This window comes from Ctenocephalides felis, unplaced genomic scaffold, assembly GCF_003426905.1.
Source record: "Ctenocephalides felis isolate EL2017-DRISC unplaced genomic scaffold, ASM342690v1 CF-g0.4_SCAFFOLD_03572, whole genome shotgun sequence".
NCBI lineage: Eukaryota > Metazoa > Arthropoda > Insecta > Siphonaptera > Pulicidae > Ctenocephalides > Ctenocephalides felis.
The window spans coordinates 5,345,165-5,365,403 of NW_020539726.1; the positions used below are offsets into that span (position 1 = coordinate 5,345,165).

Here is a 20,239-nt window from a genome sequence, read left to right on the forward strand (position 1 = left end):
TAATAATCTGTTCCTCGAACATTTCGTTTAAATCCTCGAACATTTTGTTACGGTACGGGAAGTTTCAGCAATTTACCTTAAGGCACGATGCCATACACCACTAGTTATATTTTTATTTATAAAAATATATAAACAAACATTTTATAAATAATGATGTAACTGTTTGCGATATAGAAATGGTGGTGCGTATTTTAAACTTAGTATTTTAATTAATTTAACTAAGTATTTTTCTCAGTCTCTAGTATGTTACATATATTATCATAAATTTTATTTTCGATGTTATATTGAGTTTCGCAAAAAAAAAAACTGTACGGCAGTTTTATGTTTTCTTGAGTTTTCAAGTGAGTCTGAATCGAACGAATCCCAATTTGGAAAAAGTATATATGTAAGTGTGAGCTAATTTTTGACCTTGTGTCGGCGTCGATGTTTCCAAAACGACTAAACTGATATCAAAAATTTAAAAGCCATTCATGTAACTCAATGAGGATTGTCATTTATCAGTTTTGTGCGACGATCGGCCAAGCAGTTTCTTTGTAATTAGTAAGGGTTCTACGATAATTAGTGAAATTCTAAAAATTCATCAAAAATTTTAAAAAATCGTGTTCAAATTTGTTTCAAAAGAAGCTTTGGTAATGTGATATGAGCAAAATTCAAATATTGATTACGTTTTCAAAAACGGCTAAACCGATTATAGAAGTTTGAAAGCCACTGTAATAAACTCGACAAGAAGTCGCGATTAGGTTTGCGAGACCTTCAACTAAGCCTTTTTTTAATGTATAGTTTAATAAGTACATAGTATTCTTGTTTTACATTTTATATGTAATAAATATTCAGTTTTAAGTATTATGAACATTATTATAGATTAAATTTTTGATTCTACATTGACTTTTTTTTGTTAAATAGAAAATTATCTAAGTTTGTTTATCACTTATTTTCATGTGATCAAATATTAATTTAATTTTAGGTTCTGCTTTTAAGAGTCTAGAAATAATTAATCCTACTGATGACAATTTATATGAATTTTCCTACTACAATTACCATTTTGTATAAGCTTTTTAATGATATAGTCTTCGTACATATTTCTGTTGTTCGTTTAATTTAATAAAAATATTATATTTAGTTAGTCTTATTACATTGAAGATTTTTTTTTTTAAATTTATTATCCTAATTTTGTCTATTACACCATTTTTTTTATAAATTACTTTTATTATAAACTGAGATTTTATTAGAGCTGATTTCTTTTTCAATTGTCTGAAAATAAAAGATTTTTCAAATTGAAAATGTTATGAATTTAACCATTAAAACTGTTGACGAGATACTGAATTTGATTGGCATATATATGTCTTTAATGTGTAATGTTATATGGTCATAATAATATTGTTGTATCTTTAATATATTGTACATATTATCATTGATAGTCTTAAGTTTTAAATATAATTATGGATCACATTTTTATTACTACATTGCGAGGGTTTAAAATAAATCATCAAAATTTTGTGTATTTCAGTAAATTTGTGAAATATTTTTTGATATTAAATTCGCTGATTTAATATAAAATTCGCTTTGGCTCCTGCTTCAATTGTATAGCAATAATCAATACGAAACGATAAAGAATGAAATAAAATTTATACTAAAAAAAATTCTTTAAAATAACAATTCATTATGTACAATTACAACTACTAAGTCACTTTGAAACACATGTTCTAATAGAGATAAAATAATAATAATAGGATTATAAAATAGATAAACTCAACTGTCGATAAAAAAGAATTACTTGAATTTTACGAATGAAGCTTCGACTTCTGACAGGCTTCGATAAATGTAGTTTTTGAATGTATAATTTAATGTGTTCTTACTATTTTTGTTGTACGTTTAATATATTATGCATATTATCAAAAAAAGGTAAATAAAACAGAAAAACTCCTGCATTTATATTTTTATGCTTTCATACGTATCTGTTCCAATTTTGGAGTTATTATGAAAAATATAATGAATATTGGAGACACGTTATATGAAAGTTAATTCTAAACTATTTAAATTTATTAATTTTTTAATTTATAATTAAATTTATTTTAATTAATTAAATTTAATTTTATTATTTAACATTAATAAAATCTATAATTTTTATCTAACTCTAATTATAATAACTAACCAATTTTAACAATTAAATTTTAATTTATTCAGTTTATTTGGGAAATTTCATTTAACTAAATCTAATTTTCCAAAACTAAAGTTATTAATTCAAAAATATACTTTTATATATAGATATTACGCCATCTATTTTATACATACATACATATATATATATATATATATATATATATAACTAGCCGGCCCGACAGACTTCACTCTGTCAAAAAAAATTGTAATGTGGCGGTGTTTTGTGCCTACCTTTTTTCTATTCTTTGCAAAAAATTATCCTGAACAGAACCGTCACCCTGATAATAATTTGGTGTGAATTAAAAATAATTAAATAAAACACTATAAGCATTTAAAAGTAAGTAATTTTAATAATGTAAATCACAATTCAAAAATCAGTTCAATTTTCATTGTAGTGCTTTGTGATAAACGATGTTTTTTGTTTGATTTCCTGGCGCATGGACAACCAAAGCTGATGGTTTTCCAATACGGGAACAAACAACATACAATTTTCCATGTGAGAAAGATGGGTTTTCTAAATTAATACCACAAACAGTTAATTGTACTATAAACGCACTGGAAACGCATTGGGATGCATGGTGCGAGAACATCTTCTGCTTTATACTATCCTTTGAATAGAGTTGGTCGATATTTCGCAACATTAAAATTGCCGATCCAACCTTTAATTAAAGATTGTGAGGTGACAATCTTAGCAAATCCAGCAAGTTTAAAAACTCCGGTGGATCGTTTTGGTTAGTTGCCGAATCAACTGATTCGCCTGTAATTTGTTCTTGAATTTTGAAATTTAATTAATTTACATCAATGTTTTTGGCTGCCAATAAAGCTTGATTAATTGAAAGATATTTCTATGTTTATATAAATATATTCAAAATTAGATTATCAAAAACTACACAAAATGTCATGACATAGATCATTGTTTACAAATTGCATTGCCTACTCGATTAAAGAAGAAAAGGGCTGTTTTTAGGGTTTTCCCGGCAATTATTCGTTTTTTTCTCGCCGTAACAACCATCCTTGGACTTCAACGAATATTTTAAAAAAAGAATTGGCCAAATTGGTCCAGGCGTTGTTGAGTTATGCGCTTACCAACACATTTTGCGATCCATTTTTATATATAAGATATATTGTATGATTCTGAATTGGATGTTGACATATGTATTAACAAAGTCTAATAATCGGGCATAACATCAATAAAAAACATGAATTTCTTTCAAAAATTTATTTGTAGATGTAAGTTACATCTTCAACTAGTCTACGAATAACACACTATCCATTTGTGATTTTTTCAAATCAGTATTTTGTGAAAATATTGTGTAATTTCAAGTTAATGTTTATAATACATAATGTAGTGCATTACCATATCCTAATACCATGGGTTATTAAAATTTTACAATTTAACGCTAAGATCAACTAATTTTGCCACTGAATGAAGGCTAGGATTATAGCCGAAACGTATGGTTTTAAAATAAATTTTTGAAAGAAATTCATGTTTTTTATTGATGTTACGCCCGATTATCAGACTTTGTTAATATATATATATATATATATATATATATATATATATATATATATATAATGCTTCTATATAATTCAAGTATTTACAAATCGTTTTATAACAAGATGTTTTTAATATTCTAAAAGTTTTGAGATGTTTTCGTATACTTTTCTCTTTACCGTGTCGAAAGGTTTGTAGTCCTTGTCTTGTTGTAGCTAAGAGTACTACAGAAACAGGCCTTTAATTTCTGAATTTTTAATCATTACTTCGTGATGGACGAAATCTGATATGCTTTTCATGAAAATTTCATGATGTCTCAAATTTGTGTGCAATAGGTTCCCATTTCTAAGCTGTAGATGGAAATTTGTTAAAATTATTTTGAGGAACAGTTATAATCGCTTCTAGAGTTTCTCTAACGATTTGAGAAATGGTATTAAGTGCTATATGAGTTGAATAACGAATGTCTTTAAATGAATTGCATATTGCCAAGTATCGAATTGTAACACAAAGCCTGTCTCTCGGTGGTATAGCTTGCCTCATAACTGTATCTTGTTTCTTTATATATGGTGTTACCATTATCAACAAATCATTCCAAATATCATTTTCCATTCGCGTGAAATTTGACGAACTGGCCGGATCTTCCGCACTAAAAACATGAAATATAACAATAACATAACGTTTTATCAACTTTCACTAATTAAAATTGACTCACTCAACAAGTTCATTAAAAACCATATTTAAAGAAAGAGTTTGCTGGTCACGCCGCAGCAACCAAGGACGACTCCATAGCCGTTTGCGTTTTCCCTTTTTCTTTTTTTTTAAATTATTGTATAACTTCAAACAATATACAACAGACATCGTTAAATACTTAAAAAAAATTTTTTTTCTGCATTTTCAAAGTTGCCATTGGTATTTTCTGATAGTAATAATATTATATTTTCAAATTTTCGAAACGGCAGTCGTTGTCAAATGGTTTTGAAAAGGGCGAAAAGAAGGTACCTGTTCCAGCTGCGCAGTAGCTGTGTCCGCCACTTTGGGCTTAGTCAGTCCCCATCTCATAGAGGATAGGTATAGATAAATCGATGCACAAAATCTCAGGTGTCGTCAAATACATACTGTCATCCGCCCACTGGCTCGTCATCAAATAGTATTACATTCGCACGTAGTGAAACTATCTATCTTGATCGATTTTCAAAAGGACAGCTTTATCTTTTTATATAGTATTTTAGAGGCACGTTTTTGAAGTAAAGCTTTTTTAGGCGCGACTAGGGTGCAAATTCAACGAAAATCCGTTACGCTCAAACTGTTCATCATTCTTTCATTTCTATATGGGTCGATTGTGATTAGCCGTAGTGTATGTGAATAGAAATCTGTCGTTGTATGTAACATCAACGTTGTATGCGTATCGATATCAACAAGAAAATCAGCATAGATATATAAACAATTTTAAAGTTACATCATCGTACGAATTTTGATTTAATGATAAATGCCTGAATGAGAAGAATATTTTACCTAGTTCCTTGAAAATAATAAAACAAATTAAGCATTTGTGCCGCGTACTAAACGTAAGTTTACTGATTAGAAATTATTTCTATATTATTTGTAGTTTCTATAAATTTTTGAAGTTATTAAAATGGAAAATATTTTTTAGGAAAGGCAGATATTACAGCTGTTCAAAGAATGAGATTATATCGCCAGCGCAAAAATAACAAAAATACAAGCAGTCGATGTTAATTTTATTTACATAAAGTTTTTCAAACACAATTACATGATGAGTGAATTTGCAAAAACAATATTTAGGCGTTGTGTAACATAATCCACTTTAGTGATATAGAATTTATTAATCAGCAATTACTTTAATTCTCTAATGAAGATTTATTTCTAAATGCTAATTACATTGACAAAGTATGACTTTAATTACATTTAATGATATTATATATATATATATATATATATATAATTTATAATTTATAATTATATAAATGTGTATGGTGGTTGACAGTTGACACGAATAAGTGTGTGCATCACAAGTGTTACCATATTACTAATAAACATTATTCAAAATTATATTGTTTTTACTTAAATGTCATCTTGTACAGTGGCAAATAAGTTTTACTTCAATCGCGTGTGAACCTTACGCGCACGCTAAGCACTATTTCGTGAAATTTACTAATGCTCTATTCAGTAATTAACGCTTTGAAAATTTTTGAATCATTTTAATCCGCACTCCGTCAAGTTAAAATTCAACTAATCACTTTATATACAATCAACAGCATGCTTCATTTAATGAAACCACATCTTCATTGAATTTTTGTTCTAATGCAAAAATTTAAAAACTTCTTTGTAACCTATGTTACTTCCACTTTACTATAGGAACTTAGATTGTGATGGGTGCATATTACTCTATAAACTTAATTGTGGCTGGTGTTTGCGTTTTAGTCTTTTTGGAAGGTTGTTTTCAAGCAGTGTTTTGGCGAAAAGCTTACATAAAAATTACAACCAAAGTAATCTGTCAAAGTTATTATCAAAAGAAATCAAACCATAAACTTTTTAGAAGCAATTTGGTCTACAAATATGGTGGACACAATGCAATAATGGAAACTTGTTTGAACAAACAAACACCCTATTCTAATTACCACAGTTCAGCTGTAATGGTGACTATCACTATCGTACCCTGGCACAACCGTACTTAGTATCATCTATGTTTTATGATATCATAAACTCTGATATGAATATTAGTAGAGTAGGGTAGAGTATTCTGATATAAATTGTTATTTTATAAAAGCGACCAGGTAACGTATTTGTCGTGAATTTTTCACAATTCCTGGTCAGCTTTCTCTATCCAGTTCATGCAATTTCTTCTGCATTGACGTGAGACCCATAGACGCATTTCGGGTACTACGTCATTATATCCCCAACACACTACCGGGTATTATGCTCTATAGGAAATGAGAATCGTCCGGTTTGCTAGAGAAAATATTCAATAGCTGTTTATCGAACCTCTCGAGAGAATTACGTATGTACGAGCACTTCCCATCGCGTTCCGTTTTTCAAATGAACCTTCTAAACCCTCCTTCCTCCGACTTCTTCATTATACTCTACAGTACAAACATATTCATAACAACTATTGATTTATTTTATTTTCCTCATTACGCCCATTTATATTCATAAACTCATTGACCTTGCGCTCCTCTGCGCCTTCTCCCTGAATTCCTTAATCGGCATTCCACAAAAGAAACAACTGGCATAATCAGATATTTACGCCTCTTTGGTAAATAGCACGAAAATATATGTTTTGCTTTATTCTAGATGATGGCTGAGATATGCGATTTTATCTTTTACCATTAACTGATACACGAAGAATTTACATGAATTTTTACTTTTTTATAAATACTATACGCCAATCTGTTTCAATTTTTTATAAATTATTTTTTTCTTGACATTTTTTAATTTACAAAAATTGCAAATATGTCAAACTTAGTCATAATTTTTATTATCTCACAAACTAATTTTTTATTATTAACTTCCCGTAGGGTAAGTTATTGTAATGGGCCGAAAATCGGAATTGAAAATTTTTACATTTCTCGACGTTTTGAAGGTTTCTGAACGTTTTGGCATACTTCAGAAATAATGGATGTGTGTGTGTGTGTGTGTGTGTGTGTGTATGTATGGATACAAATTTTCGTCCACGTTTTCGGGCGTACGGATCAACCGATTTGAATGGTTTAAAAAACATTCGATTCCTATTGATAGGGAAAAGAGCTGATTAGTTTTTGGCGAAGGCAGGTCCAGCCGTTTCGGAGATACGGAGCAAAGAGTGCAGAAAATAGAAATCGAGTTTTTGAGTGAACGGAGCATCCGATTTGAATGATCTAAAAAACATTCAATTAGTAATGATTGGGAGAAGGGGTTATTAGTTTTTCGCAAAGGCAGGCCCAGCCATTTCGGAGATACAGAGCTAAATGTACAAAAAATGGCAGTTTTTTGAGAGAACTAAGCGTCCGATTCAATTGATTCAAAGAACTTCTGCTTGTCTTAACAAAAATAATTGATTTTGGAAAAAAAATTTTGTTCCATTTTTTTTTTTTTTTTTTTTTTTTTTTTTTTTTTTTTTTTTTTTTTTTTTTTTTTTAGTTTTTTATATATTTCAGATTTCATTTTTAATTCTGACTATAGTTCTAATATACTTTACAAATAATTTCAACTCTGCAATACAGTTTATATAATTCTTATAAATATTGACAATGTTACAATATTTAGAATAATCTATTTGAAAACATTCAGTATTCCACGAACATTTCGTTACGGTACGGGAAGTTCCAGCAATTTGCCTTAAGGCACGATGACATAATTGCCTCAAGACAGAATTCCACTTACAGCTAGTTAAAATATTTTTTTGTCAATTTTAGTTAATTATAGTTATTTTTAAACTAATAAGCATATTGTTCTTCAAATTTATAAGTGTTTTTACATTAGAAGTTTCTATCAGTATAATTTTTTAAATAATTATACATTCAAAATACTAGAGTCCGAGAATAATAAAAAATTGACCATAGAAATTTATTTTCCAAATACCGTAGGGTAAGTTATATTAATTGCAAAAAAAAAGACCTGAACATTTTGGCAAACGTTAAAAACAAAATTATATTTGTGTGTGTCGATTGTTGGTGTAACACTAATAAAACTTTATGAATTTTAATAATCATCTATTCCTCTCACTCAAATACCCCAAAAATTAAATATGTTTTTGAACTGAACTTTTTCGACTAAGTTTTGTTTTCCTGTTGGATTCGTACAATTGATATATACCATTTTTTGTAAACAAAAATATGTTCCAGGTCAAATTATAAATTAATAATTTATTTATATTTTGTTATGTGCGACATTCTCTACATATGTACGTATGTGTGCAGTTTGTATATATGTATATTTGGATGCAAATATTTGTTCACGCTTTTAATGATTCAAATAACATTACATTTGTTTGAGGGGGCCACAATCCGAATAGTTTTTGCAATGAAATAAATTTAAGTAATAATATAAGTAAAAAACAGCATTTTTTGATAGAACAAAGCATTCGAATATTCCCGAATGACCGTAGTTTTTTAGGCATTTCAAATTTTTAGTGAGTAAGTTATAGTGAAAGCCAAAAACCGTGAATAAAAATTTTCTATTTATCTTTTTTACATTTCAAGAGCAGAATATTATGGCATACCATAGAAAATAAATATGTATGTATGTCCACAATTTTAATTATTCAAAAAATATTATATTTGTTTGATAAGGACACAATCCGAATAGTTTTCGGCAATGAAATAAATTTAAGTAATAATATAAGTAAAAAACAGCAAGTTTTGATAGAACAAAGCATCCGAATATTTCCGAAGGACCGAAGTTTTTTAGGCTTTCCAAATTTTCAATAAATTTAATTTAATTTATTTTCAAAATCTTTTAGGGTGGGTAAGAGTAAAAGCAAAAACACCTTAGAAACAAAATAATGATTGTTTGTGTCGATTGTTGGTGTAGCGTTAATAAACCTTAATGAATTTTAATGATTATTATATTATATATTATATTATAAAAAAATATCATTACAGGATTTATATCAATACATAAGTAAATATTTATTTATATAAAATTGCAATGGTAAATTATTAGTGTAACGATCCTTTATTATTTACGAAGTATACATGGTCTGTTCAAAAAGTACCCGGAATTACTAATAATTAAATTTCGCGGGTCTGGAGTGTCTGATTGTCAAAATTTTTTTTTATTGTGTTGGTATACATGCCCCTAAAGTATGATGAAATTTTCAGCTATATTCACTGTTTACTTTGTCTGTGGTAGTCGCTAAGGTTCGACGTGTTTTTCTGAGCTCGGCGATTTTTACAATGGAAGAATTGAAAAAGTCAGGGGGACTACTTTGAAGGGGACCACATTGATGTAGACGAATGAATAAATATTTTTTTGAAAAAACAAAAATTACGAAAACTTTTTGAACAGACCTCTATATTTTGAAAATAGTTTCAGATTGTCAAAATAACCAGCTTTATAAATTGTCGAGAAGTTCATCGTTTTTGTCCACTAAAAATATATTTAGTTCAACTTATAATTAAAACCCAATAGTGCGACCATAAAATATTTTGTTACAAGATAACTAACTAGTTATATTTTATGTATAAAATATTACTACTTTATATAGATAATTTTTCATGATGTATTTATTTTTTAGTGATTATTCCATTTGCTTTTTATACTTGATATTTAATGTCATTCATATTTCTTTTCGCGCGAATGTTGAATATTCAATTTACTTCATTAATTTAGATTTTATTATAGTTAAATCAAGTTTAATTTAAAAACTATATCCACATTTAATTACGGAATGACGTTCGTATTTAATTTATAATTTATTATAGATTCTCGAACGCTGCCTTTTCAATCTATATGGATATGTTTGAAATTACCAACGCATTTGCGTTGATTTTGCATACAATGCACATTAATTTCATATATGATTTATTCACTTTTTCGCGAAACGTGTCACATGAGACACATTTGTGTCCAATCAATTACAAAATTCCAAGAGTAAACTATACTAAAACTAAAATAAACTATTATATTAGGTCAAAAAATATTTAAGTATTACATTTATAAAAAATGAGTCGATTGAGGAACATTGTTATTCTAAAACTTGCTAGTTAGCACAACTTTTTTATTGTATATTTATACCATCTTTTGCTCTTTCTCTGCAATAAATGAAATTAATATCAAATTATATTATCGTTTAATTTGCAGATTTTTCTGATATAAGTGCATTCCGAATAATGGAAGTGAAAGCCAAAAATACATCTTTGAGAAACTATTTCATATACTGATAAGTTTGATATTAGTGTTCATAATTTTTTTTTTTGAAATGTTTATATTAATTATAACATTGATTTCAAATTATGTAATGTTTTATTTTAAATAAGATCTCTTCAATTCGTATTTTATAACCACAATGACGGTTCATACAGAAAATTTTTGACACTAAACTTGTTACGTTTTTAGTCCTAAATATTACCTAAATTTTTTATTTGATTTTTAAATACAATTTTTGCACATCGATATTTATAGTTAAACTTCATTTAAAGCCTTTATTATGTTTATGTATTTATTCTGGAAGTCTTGTGTTGTTCTCGCTAGTTAATTTTATTTGGTAAATAATTATCAAGGAAATGTATAATTTGTTATGAATGTTTTATTTTATTTTTATGATAATTATTATCAAAACAGTACATTTTGTTATAATTAAGCGTTTAAACCACATACAAGTTTTGTCAAAAAATTTAAAAAAAGTTGACCCGACAGACGTTGTCCTGTACACATATGCTTATAATAAAACAATATTTAACTTTTCAATATCATTCAACTTTTTTATAATTATCCATAAATAAATTTAATTAATACAACAGTTATATTTATTTTCAAATAAACAATTTAAAAATATTATATTCAGGAATGCAATACCAATAATTAATGTTATTATTAATAATATTAATTATATAATTTAATATTAATTAATATATAGTACATAATTAATTTTTTATTTTAAACTTTTAATGTAGTAGAGTTTATTATAATGCCAATTGATATACAATATTAGGAAATGTATAATTTGTTATGAATGTTTTATTTTATTTTATGATAATTATTATCAAAACAGTACATTTTGTTATAATTAAGCGTTTAAACCACATACAAGTTTGTCAAAAAATTAAAAAAAGTTGACCCGACAGACGTTGTCCTGTACACATATGCTTATAATAAAAACAATATTTAACTTTTCAATATCATTCAACTTTTTTATAATTATCCATAAATAAATTTAATTAATACAACAGTTATATTTATTTTCAAATAAACAATTTAAAAATATTATATTCAGGAATGCAATACCAATAATTAATGTTATTATTAATAATATTAATTATATAATTAATATTAATTAATTAATATAGTACATAATTAATTTTTTATTTTAAACTTTTAATGTAGTAGAGTTTATTATAATGCCAATTGATATACAATATTCTTGTGTCAGGTGAGATTATTAAGTGTATAAATATATAAATTATTTGGGTTGTTGACTCTTGAGCAAGCAACATTTAACCGTCCGTGATTAAAGCACTTATTTTTCAAATTGATTCCGCAAAAGTTCATTGTCAGCCCTTGTGACTTGTTTATGGGCATAACATAAGCCAAACGGATAGGAAACTGCAGTCTTTATTACTGATTCCGAAGAAATTAGTGGTATATTAAGCTAAATAACAACATTACTTTTGAATTTTTCGCCCAGAATAATTGCCTCTATAACGTTTACCACAATTTTTGTTATTGCTAAGCTTCTGCTATCGCATATTTTTGGGGCATTTAAATTTCTTAGTGAAATAATTGGAGAACCAACTATCAATAGTAATTTGTGAGACGGCATTCCTGTTAAATCAAGAGAATTCAAAAATTCGACTGGATAATTGATGATCAGGATCAATAACAGTATCAACTGATTTAAATGTGAATTCATATAATGGCAGTATCTGTTGTATTTTTAAATTCATTACGCCCTCATCTAATTTTGTTGCTGCTAAAATTGCTCGTTCTTGTAGCCACTCATGGTCTTTATGATTATTCTTTAAATTTGGAAAAATATTTTCTATTAATTTAGCTTTGCTATCAACTATATTATAATAATTTTCAGGGAATTAAATGTACTCTATATTTTTATAAAAATTAATTCTGTTATTATCAATATCCAATAATTGTTGTGAAAATTTCGACCCCTGTGCATCATTTAGACATTGAACGCGAATGTTAAGACTAAGATATAATTTCTTTACTTGGCGCTACAGATGAGATTTTTTAAATAGGCATTTATTTGATCAGCATTGGTTTCTCGTAGAATAATGGGCAATGTCTGTTTAAAATCGCCAGACAGTAGCAATAGGCAGCCACCAAAAAGACAATTAATATTATTGATATCTTTCAGCGACCTATCAAGAGCTTTAAGCGAATGCTTGAGCATCTTTATACATTTATTTATTTTACATTTTATTATGATTATTTTACATTTTCGCAAAACTTCTGCCATTCCAGATTTCTTCTTTATATTGCACTTTGCTTCTAGGTTAACATGAACATTTGAAGTAACTTAAATGCCGAATGCGCAGTTCGTCCTCTTTAAGTAATGCCGCTTCAATTGTTGATGAAGCTATCGCCAACGCAATATTATTTTGCGACCGCACACGCGCAAGAACCAATGAAATAATAAATGTTTTGCCAGTGCCTCCGGGTGCGTTCATTAGTTTTTGGCAAAGGTCTAGTCGTTCCGAAGATACGGCGCAAAAAGTGCCAAAAACGGTAAATCAGTTTTTAAGAGAACGGAGCGTCCGCATTTAATAATTCAAAAAAAAAATTACTTGTATTGACAAGATAAAAAACTGATTAATTTTTTTGTAAGGCAGATCTAGCGGTTATGGACTCTTAATAAAAATAAGTTTAAAAAGACGTCTTATGGCCGTCAAAAATGATCATTAGACATATGTAGTGTAGGGCGGAGCTAGTTGAGCAAATTTTTACTTAAACGGATGTAGCTCCTCAATGAAAAGTCTCAATAAATTGCTATTCGGCTTAATGGATTTGTTGTTTATAGCTTAACAAAAGTGTTAATACTATTTTTTGGTAATAAGTAAAATTTAAAAGCTACAGCTGTTTAAATGCAAAAAGTCATGTATGCTCAATGTACCTCATAGGTGAGGCAAGTTGAGCACTATGAAAGTATAATAAAATCGTAGGTTCAATGTCGATTAGTGATGAAACAAAATAAGTTTTTAATAACCAGTTCTATATTTATAGTCTTTATTGATAGAAAAAACAAAACTTATAGTATGTTTCTTTGAATAATTAACCAAAAATAGGATCAACAAAACAATATCGTATCTTAGGAATTATTTTACCATTATATTCAGTATTTTTGTTTAAAGACATTATTTCTTTATATTATTACTCATAGACTTAGCTTAAATCTTAAAAATAATAATTAATTTCTGGAAGTTAATGGTAATTGTGTTAGTGACAGAACAAGTTTAGCAACTATGCTCAACTAACCCCAACTCGGAATTTCAAAATAAAAGTGAGTTTATAAAAAAACCATGAGACTTATACCCAGAATCCCTGTTCATATTAAATGTACTATAATTATATGGAAGAATAACATTTACCTGATTAAAAATAAATAACATTTGACTAAACCAGACGAAAACTCGTGATGAATGACTTTTTTAACTTCCCGAAGGAGAAGTTTATGTTTTCATCAAAAAATCCGATTCGCTAATTTTATGTTTTCTCGACGTTTCAAGCCATTCTGAATCGAATGAGACCAAATTTGGAAAAAGTATGTGTGTGTGTGTGTGCGTGTGTGTGTGAACAGATTTTTTGCCGTAAATCGACGTTTTCTCCAAAACGGCTGGACCGATTTCAAAAATTTATAAGCCATTCGATGTATCTCGATGAGGACTATCGTTTCTGAGTTTTGTGCGGCGATCGGCCGTGCCGTTTCTTTGTAAATTGCAGAAAAGTGAAAATTTTTTCGTCCACGTTTTAGCCCGCAATTCTGAATCGATTCTGAAAATTCAAAAACCATTCGATAGATATTGGTTGGGAATCGTGCTGATTAGTTTTTGGTAAAGATCGGCCGGGCCGGTTTCTTGCAATAAAGTTTTTAAAAAAAAAAATTTCGACGATTTTTATGATTTTTTTTTTGACGGTAGATACCATAGTTTTCTAGGTCATACTAAAATATTACGGTCCTACGACAACTCGTTTAGCTTTAAAAATTCGTCAAAGTTTGCAAAAATTGGTATCGTTTTTTTGACATTTGTCAAAATGAGATCTTTGATTGACGTTTTCTCAAAAACGCCTTAACCGATTTCAGAAATTTAAAAGCCATTTGATGTATTTCGGTGAGGACTATCGTTTGTCAGTTTTGTGACGATCTGCCAAGCCGTTTCTTTATAATTTGAAAAAAAGTGTTAAACTTTTCGTCCACATTTAAGCTCATCCTACCGAACCGATTTTAAAAAATCGAAAACTGTTCGAAAGATATTAGTTGGGAATGATACTGATTAGTTTTAGGTGAAAATCTACCGAGCCGTTTTCTTGTAATTAACTATTGAAAAAAAATTTAAGCCAATTTTTATAGATTTTTTTTAGTGATATATACCATGGTCCTATAGAACTTACTGAAATATTACGGCCTTACGACAGATAGTTTGATTTTAAAAATTCATCAAAGTTTGAGAAAATGAGTAGTTCTTTTGAGATTTGTTAAAATTAAAATTAGACTATTTACTTGGTATAATCATAAAGTATTTGGTCTTGAACACAATAAACCATTAAAGTCCTGAAAACTGGTTCAATTATATAAAATTTGCTTGTAGAAAATACTCGGAGTCAAAGTGTTCGTTCGTTTTCAATTATGTGTAATAAATCCACTTGGAATACTTTTAATGACTCATAAATTAATTTATTTTTTATTGATTAAGTCGATTACTTAAACATATCGGGAAGTTCATGTAACTTGCCTTAGGGCTAAAAACCAAACCAACTAGTTACTTTTTGGTCTCAAAATAAACAAAACGTTGGTGAGGCTCACTCATTTGTCCAGCGGCCACTAGCGATCGAGGGATGTTTATTTCACCCAAACCTCTATCTTTCCTCCATATAATGCCTAAACGGACAATTAGTTTTCGAGATATTTCGATTGTTCAACTTGCCCCTATACTCAACTAGCCCCGCTCTACCCTACATCAAATTATCAGATATATTTTATAAAGATTTTCATAATGTGTACACATTTTGTGTCTATTTTATTGGGTACCGTACCAATTTTGATTTTGAATTTTGAAGTTTATTTATATGGTTCAAACATATCAATTCTCGATAATTTCGACAGTTTTGAAAAATTTCAGCTCATAATTGTTTCACTAAAACACCACAACAATCCGCCTACTATCATCATGAACAATGATGTACCAAACATCTAGCCCAATGCTTGCACGCGCCCTAACTTAGTACGCGGCATACATCATCACGCCCTAGTTCATTTTTGATATTATTTTTGTATTACTGTTTTGTATTTTAACTTTTATAATTATATATTCAATTTATTGTATTTTTTCTTTTTTTGCACATATCAATTTTGTAAATAAGACATTTAATGTCTTGATTAACAAAAATAAATTATAACAAAAAAGTATGGAGTAACCGATTTGGATAATTTAAAAAACTTTCAATTCGTATTGATAAGAAGACGTGCTTATTAGTTTTTGCCTAAGGCAGGTTGAGCCGTTCCGAAGATACGGGGCAAAAAGTGCCAAAAATGGTAACTCAGATTTTAAGACAACGAAGCGTCCGATTTTAACAATTCAAAAAACATTTTACTTGTATTGACAATATAAAAATCTCATTACATTTTTGAAAAAGCGAATCCAGCGGTTGACCATATACATTTTTTTTATTAATAATATAATTTTAATAGCTCACGTTCTTCATATTCAAGAGCTATTAAAAGTAAAATAACTGGCAATCTATTCTAGGTCCGAGTTTGATGTCGCTGAAATATTGAAGTTATTCCATGTCCCTTGCTTTCTGTGAATGGCTTTGCGTTATGTTATTATTAAAATTATTGCTTTAAGAGGTAAAATTTAATAAATGTTCTAAAGAATCACTTGATGATTTGATCATTGGGAAATTACCGAATACTCGTTTTCAATACTAAACCAATAGTGCAACACTTCAGAAAAATTGAAAATTCTAATTATTAATGTGTATTTATTTTATATGACAATAACTCGACAGGTATGTATAGTTCTATTTTTACACTCCTATCACCATCCAGATTTTGAATTTTTAGTATAGTAAGATCATTGCTAATATAGTGGAGTTTCTTTTGAAGTTCATTAATCAATTATATCTCCATTAATGTGATTATAAACAATTTATTTATTTGTTTTATTAATAATTTAATTTTAAAAGCTCACTTTTAATAAAGAGTTATTTAATGTAAAATAACTAGCAGTCAAGCACTTCTTCTGCGTCCCAATTTTCTTAATTGAAATATAATTGTTCGTTATTTCAATATAAAAACGTTTGTTATAATTTTTCCTTATTCAATGTTAAATAACCAGCAATCAACCTCTTGTTTTGATGCACAGCTACTAATGAGATATTTGCACAATCCTATTACATAAATCGAGATAGCTATGTTCAGACTTTTAATATGAATTATTTATATTATTCAACATTGTATATAAAAATTTGTTAAGAACATCAATCTGTATTGCTGTTTTCACCAATTTGTGTTGCTTTATATTTTTTTTGAATGATTGCTTCAAGAAGTATATTCTAATAAAAGTACTATATTATTTTTATAAGACCTTACTTTCCTCAATAAAAAGCTTTTTCTCTATCCCGACCTTCTCAATAGAAGGTTTTTCCAATGCTTATTTATAAAAAAAATATTTTACAGTTCATAATTTTAATATAAGGGATTATGAAATATTTTACAGCATATAAGTCGCTGTCATTTATGGGCTATTGACGTTTTCTACCGCCATTCCTTCGTTGAAGATACTTTCCATAATCTTATTCAGAAGAAGGTTATTTTATCATTTATTATTTTAATATAACATCATTTGAATCTATCACAGAACATAAATCGCTGCAATATTAATCCAAATCTATCTCTGGTATATAGAGTGTAAAATATTTATTGGCTTTATAAACTAGTACATTAGCCATATACTAAATTACATGATATCTATGAAATATGAGAGCCATATATTATTTATTAATTAAATCTTTAAATGAAATCGCAATTACTTGATGTAGACTCGACAATGAGTGTTTATTTATATCTCAATTAATAAAGGTTTTGATATTACATTAAATCTAATATCAATTTTGATCCCGAAAAAATGCTCGATGAAAAACGCGATACATAATTTTAGATCGTTTCAAAAAAAGCGATATAATATTTTTTGATCGTATTAAAACAATCCGCTCGCTTTGGCTTGCTTGATATCATATTCGATTTGCGTCAATCAACTGTCATATGTGGGCGTGTTGACTCCGCTATATCACTCCCCTTCAAAAGAAAAAGAAGTATCCGGTAGAAATAAATGAATTTAATTATTATAATTTAAAGAAGACTTTTTTAGACTTCATCTTTTTTGGAGGATTCATCGATAACTCCAAGTTATGTGATTTAAATTCTTGAGATGTGCTTGGTTGACTGTTATCTGTTTTAACTGTATATGCTGGTTTTAATCTGTCAACCGATATGTTCTTATCAGTACCATCCATAGAAATTTTGTACACTTTGTTTGAAATTCTTTCTATGATTTTATATGGTCCACTATATGGAGATCGTGGTTTTCGAATATGATCTGACCTGACAACTACATGAGTGCATGTATTCATTTCCTTGAGTACAAACATATTGGCTTTATTATGAAGAGATGTGGCTGTAGGCTTAATATCACGCATTATTTTTCTATGACAATCCAGAAATGCTTGTGGATCGGATGACAGTTCTTTAGATGTGAAAAACTCGCCTGGTAGTCTTAATGTGGTTCCATAAACCATCTCAGCAGGGGATGCTTTAAGGTCTTCTTTGTATGATGAACGTAACTCTAGTAAGACTACAGGTAATACTTCGATCCAGGGCTCAGGAGAGCACATTGAAGCTGCTTTCAGAGTTCTATGCCAGCATTCAACCAGACCATTGGACTGAGGGTGGTATGCCGTTGTCCGTATTTTCTTAGCACCTATTGAATCCATTAATGATTTGAATATAGCTGATTCAAACTGGCATCCTTGGTCGGATGTTATCACACATGGTGTACCAAATCTTGATATCCAGTTTGAAAATAGGGCTTAAAGAATCGTCTGAAGAAATGTCCTTTAGAGGAATAGCTTCTGGCCACCTTGTGAATCTGTCGATGATTGTTAGGCAATAAGGATATCCATTAATATTAGGTAATTTAATTATGTCGATGTGAATATGTGAAAATCTGTTTTCAGGAAAAGGAATATGGATAGAAGTGAGGTGATATGTTTGTGTATTTTGGATTTTTGGCAAGGAATGCATTGACGTGCTCACATGGTGACGTCTTTACCAATCCCAGGCCACACATACCTTCTTCGCAACTCCCTTGAAGTAATCCTTATGCTTGGGTGTGCATTCCCATGTACAATGTCAAAAGCAATTCTGCCAAGACTTTGCGGAAGGTAGGGCTCCACAAAATTATCTTGCGTGTTGCAATAAACTGGATAGCCGTCTAATGTTAATTTTTGAAGATTCAGAGAGGTGTTGCCATTTAATATAGTTTGCATTTCAACGTCCTTGCTCTGTTCTTGCGACATTTCCTCTGCGGCTAACTTTGAAGGCATTGATCCTGGACAAGGCATCTGCAACCACGTTCTGATCACCCTTCATATATACAATGTCCGTGAAAAACTGTGAAATGTATTCCAACTGCCGTCGCTGACGATCTGATGCTTTTTCTAATTTCTGTTGAAATGCATGTGTGATTGGCTTGTGGTCTGTTTTGATTACAAAGTGCCTTCCTTCTAGCAGATATTCAAAATACTTTAAAGCCGCAAAGATGGCTAGTAGCTCGCGATCGTAAGTTGAATATCGCTGTTCAGTAGATGTGAGCTTTCTGGAAAAGAAACCTATAGGGTGCCATGCGCCGTTTTCTTCCTGCCCCAGAGTTGCTCCAATGGTTGTTGTAGATGCATCTGTAATTAAATTAATATTTGCTATGCTTGAAGGAAAATGATTGCATTTGCTAGAGCTTCCTTCAGCTTGCTGAATGCTAATAATGAGGTGTCATTCCATACAATTTGAGTCTTGTCATTTTCAACGGAGGACTTCAAATACTCATAAAGTGGTGCTTGAACTTTTGCTGCTTGAGGAATTGATTTACGATAATAGTTCACCATGCCCAAAAATCTTCTGAGTTCTATAACTGTCGAAGGTTTTGGATAATTAATAATTTTCTCTACTCGGTCTGGTGAAGGAGAATATCCTGCTGCACTCAGTTTGTAACCAAGGAAGTTTTCTTCATCTTTTCCAAAGGCGCATTTCTCTAAGTTGATTGTGAGTGAATATTCCTGTAGCCTCTCAAAAACCATTTGAAGATGACGACGGTGTTTATTCATATCAGTCGACATTACCAGGATGTCGTCTATATAAATAAAAACAAAATTGAAATCTTGGAATATGTGATTGATAAACCTCTGGAATGTCTGGGCGGCGTTTTTGAGTCCAAATGGCATACGTAGATACTCGAAGAGTCACCATGGTGTGATAATTGCTGTCTTTTTTATATCCTCTTCATGCATGGGTACTTGGTGGTAGGCTTTTCCAAGTCTATTGTAGAAAGTACTGCTTTCTGATGAAGATTATTAAAAACATCTTGTATTAATGGTGGAGGATACCTGTCGGGCAGCGTGTTTGCGTTCAGCCTCCTATAATCT

The 20,239-nt window shown here is 29.4% G+C and overlaps 2 protein-coding genes across 2 annotated transcripts; both read right to left on the reverse strand.

Moving 5' to 3' along the window:
- Window positions 1–17,887: 17,887 nt before the first annotated feature.
- Window positions 17,888–19,165, reverse strand: LOC113387921. The gene is made up of 3 exons (XM_026625305.1): window positions 18,894–19,165; window positions 18,590–18,768; window positions 17,888–18,522 (listed from the first exon to the last, which is right to left on the reverse strand). The coding sequence occupies exons 1-3, from the start codon at window positions 19,163–19,165 to the stop codon at window positions 17,888–17,890; spliced, it is 1,086 nt and encodes a 361-aa protein (XP_026481090.1).
- Window positions 19,166–19,519: 354 nt separating this feature from the next.
- On the reverse strand, window positions 19,520–19,933 carry LOC113387922 (uncharacterized mitochondrial protein AtMg00860-like). Its single transcript, XM_026625306.1, has one exon. The coding sequence runs from the start codon at window positions 19,931–19,933 to the stop codon at window positions 19,520–19,522; it is 414 nt and encodes a 137-aa protein (XP_026481091.1).
- Window positions 19,934–20,239: the final 306 nt, after the last annotated feature.

Bases quoted from the DNA above. Each gene is read 5' to 3' on its own strand.
- LOC113387921 (XM_026625305.1), bottom strand. From the start codon at position 19,165: ATGCCTTGTCCAGGATCAATGCCTTCAAAGTTAGCCGCAGAGGAAATG. The intron at 18,769-18,893 runs GTATGTGTGGCC...TCCTGAAAACAG, and splicing joins TCAAGGGAGTTGCGAAGAAG to ATTTTCACATATTCACATCG. The intron at 18,523-18,589 runs GTGATAACATCC...TGGATTCAATAG, and splicing joins CAAGATTTGGTACACCATGT to GTGCTAAGAAAATACGGACA.
- LOC113387922 (XM_026625306.1), bottom strand. From the start codon at position 19,933: ATGTCGACTGATATGAATAAACACCGTCGTCATCTTCAAATGGTTTTT.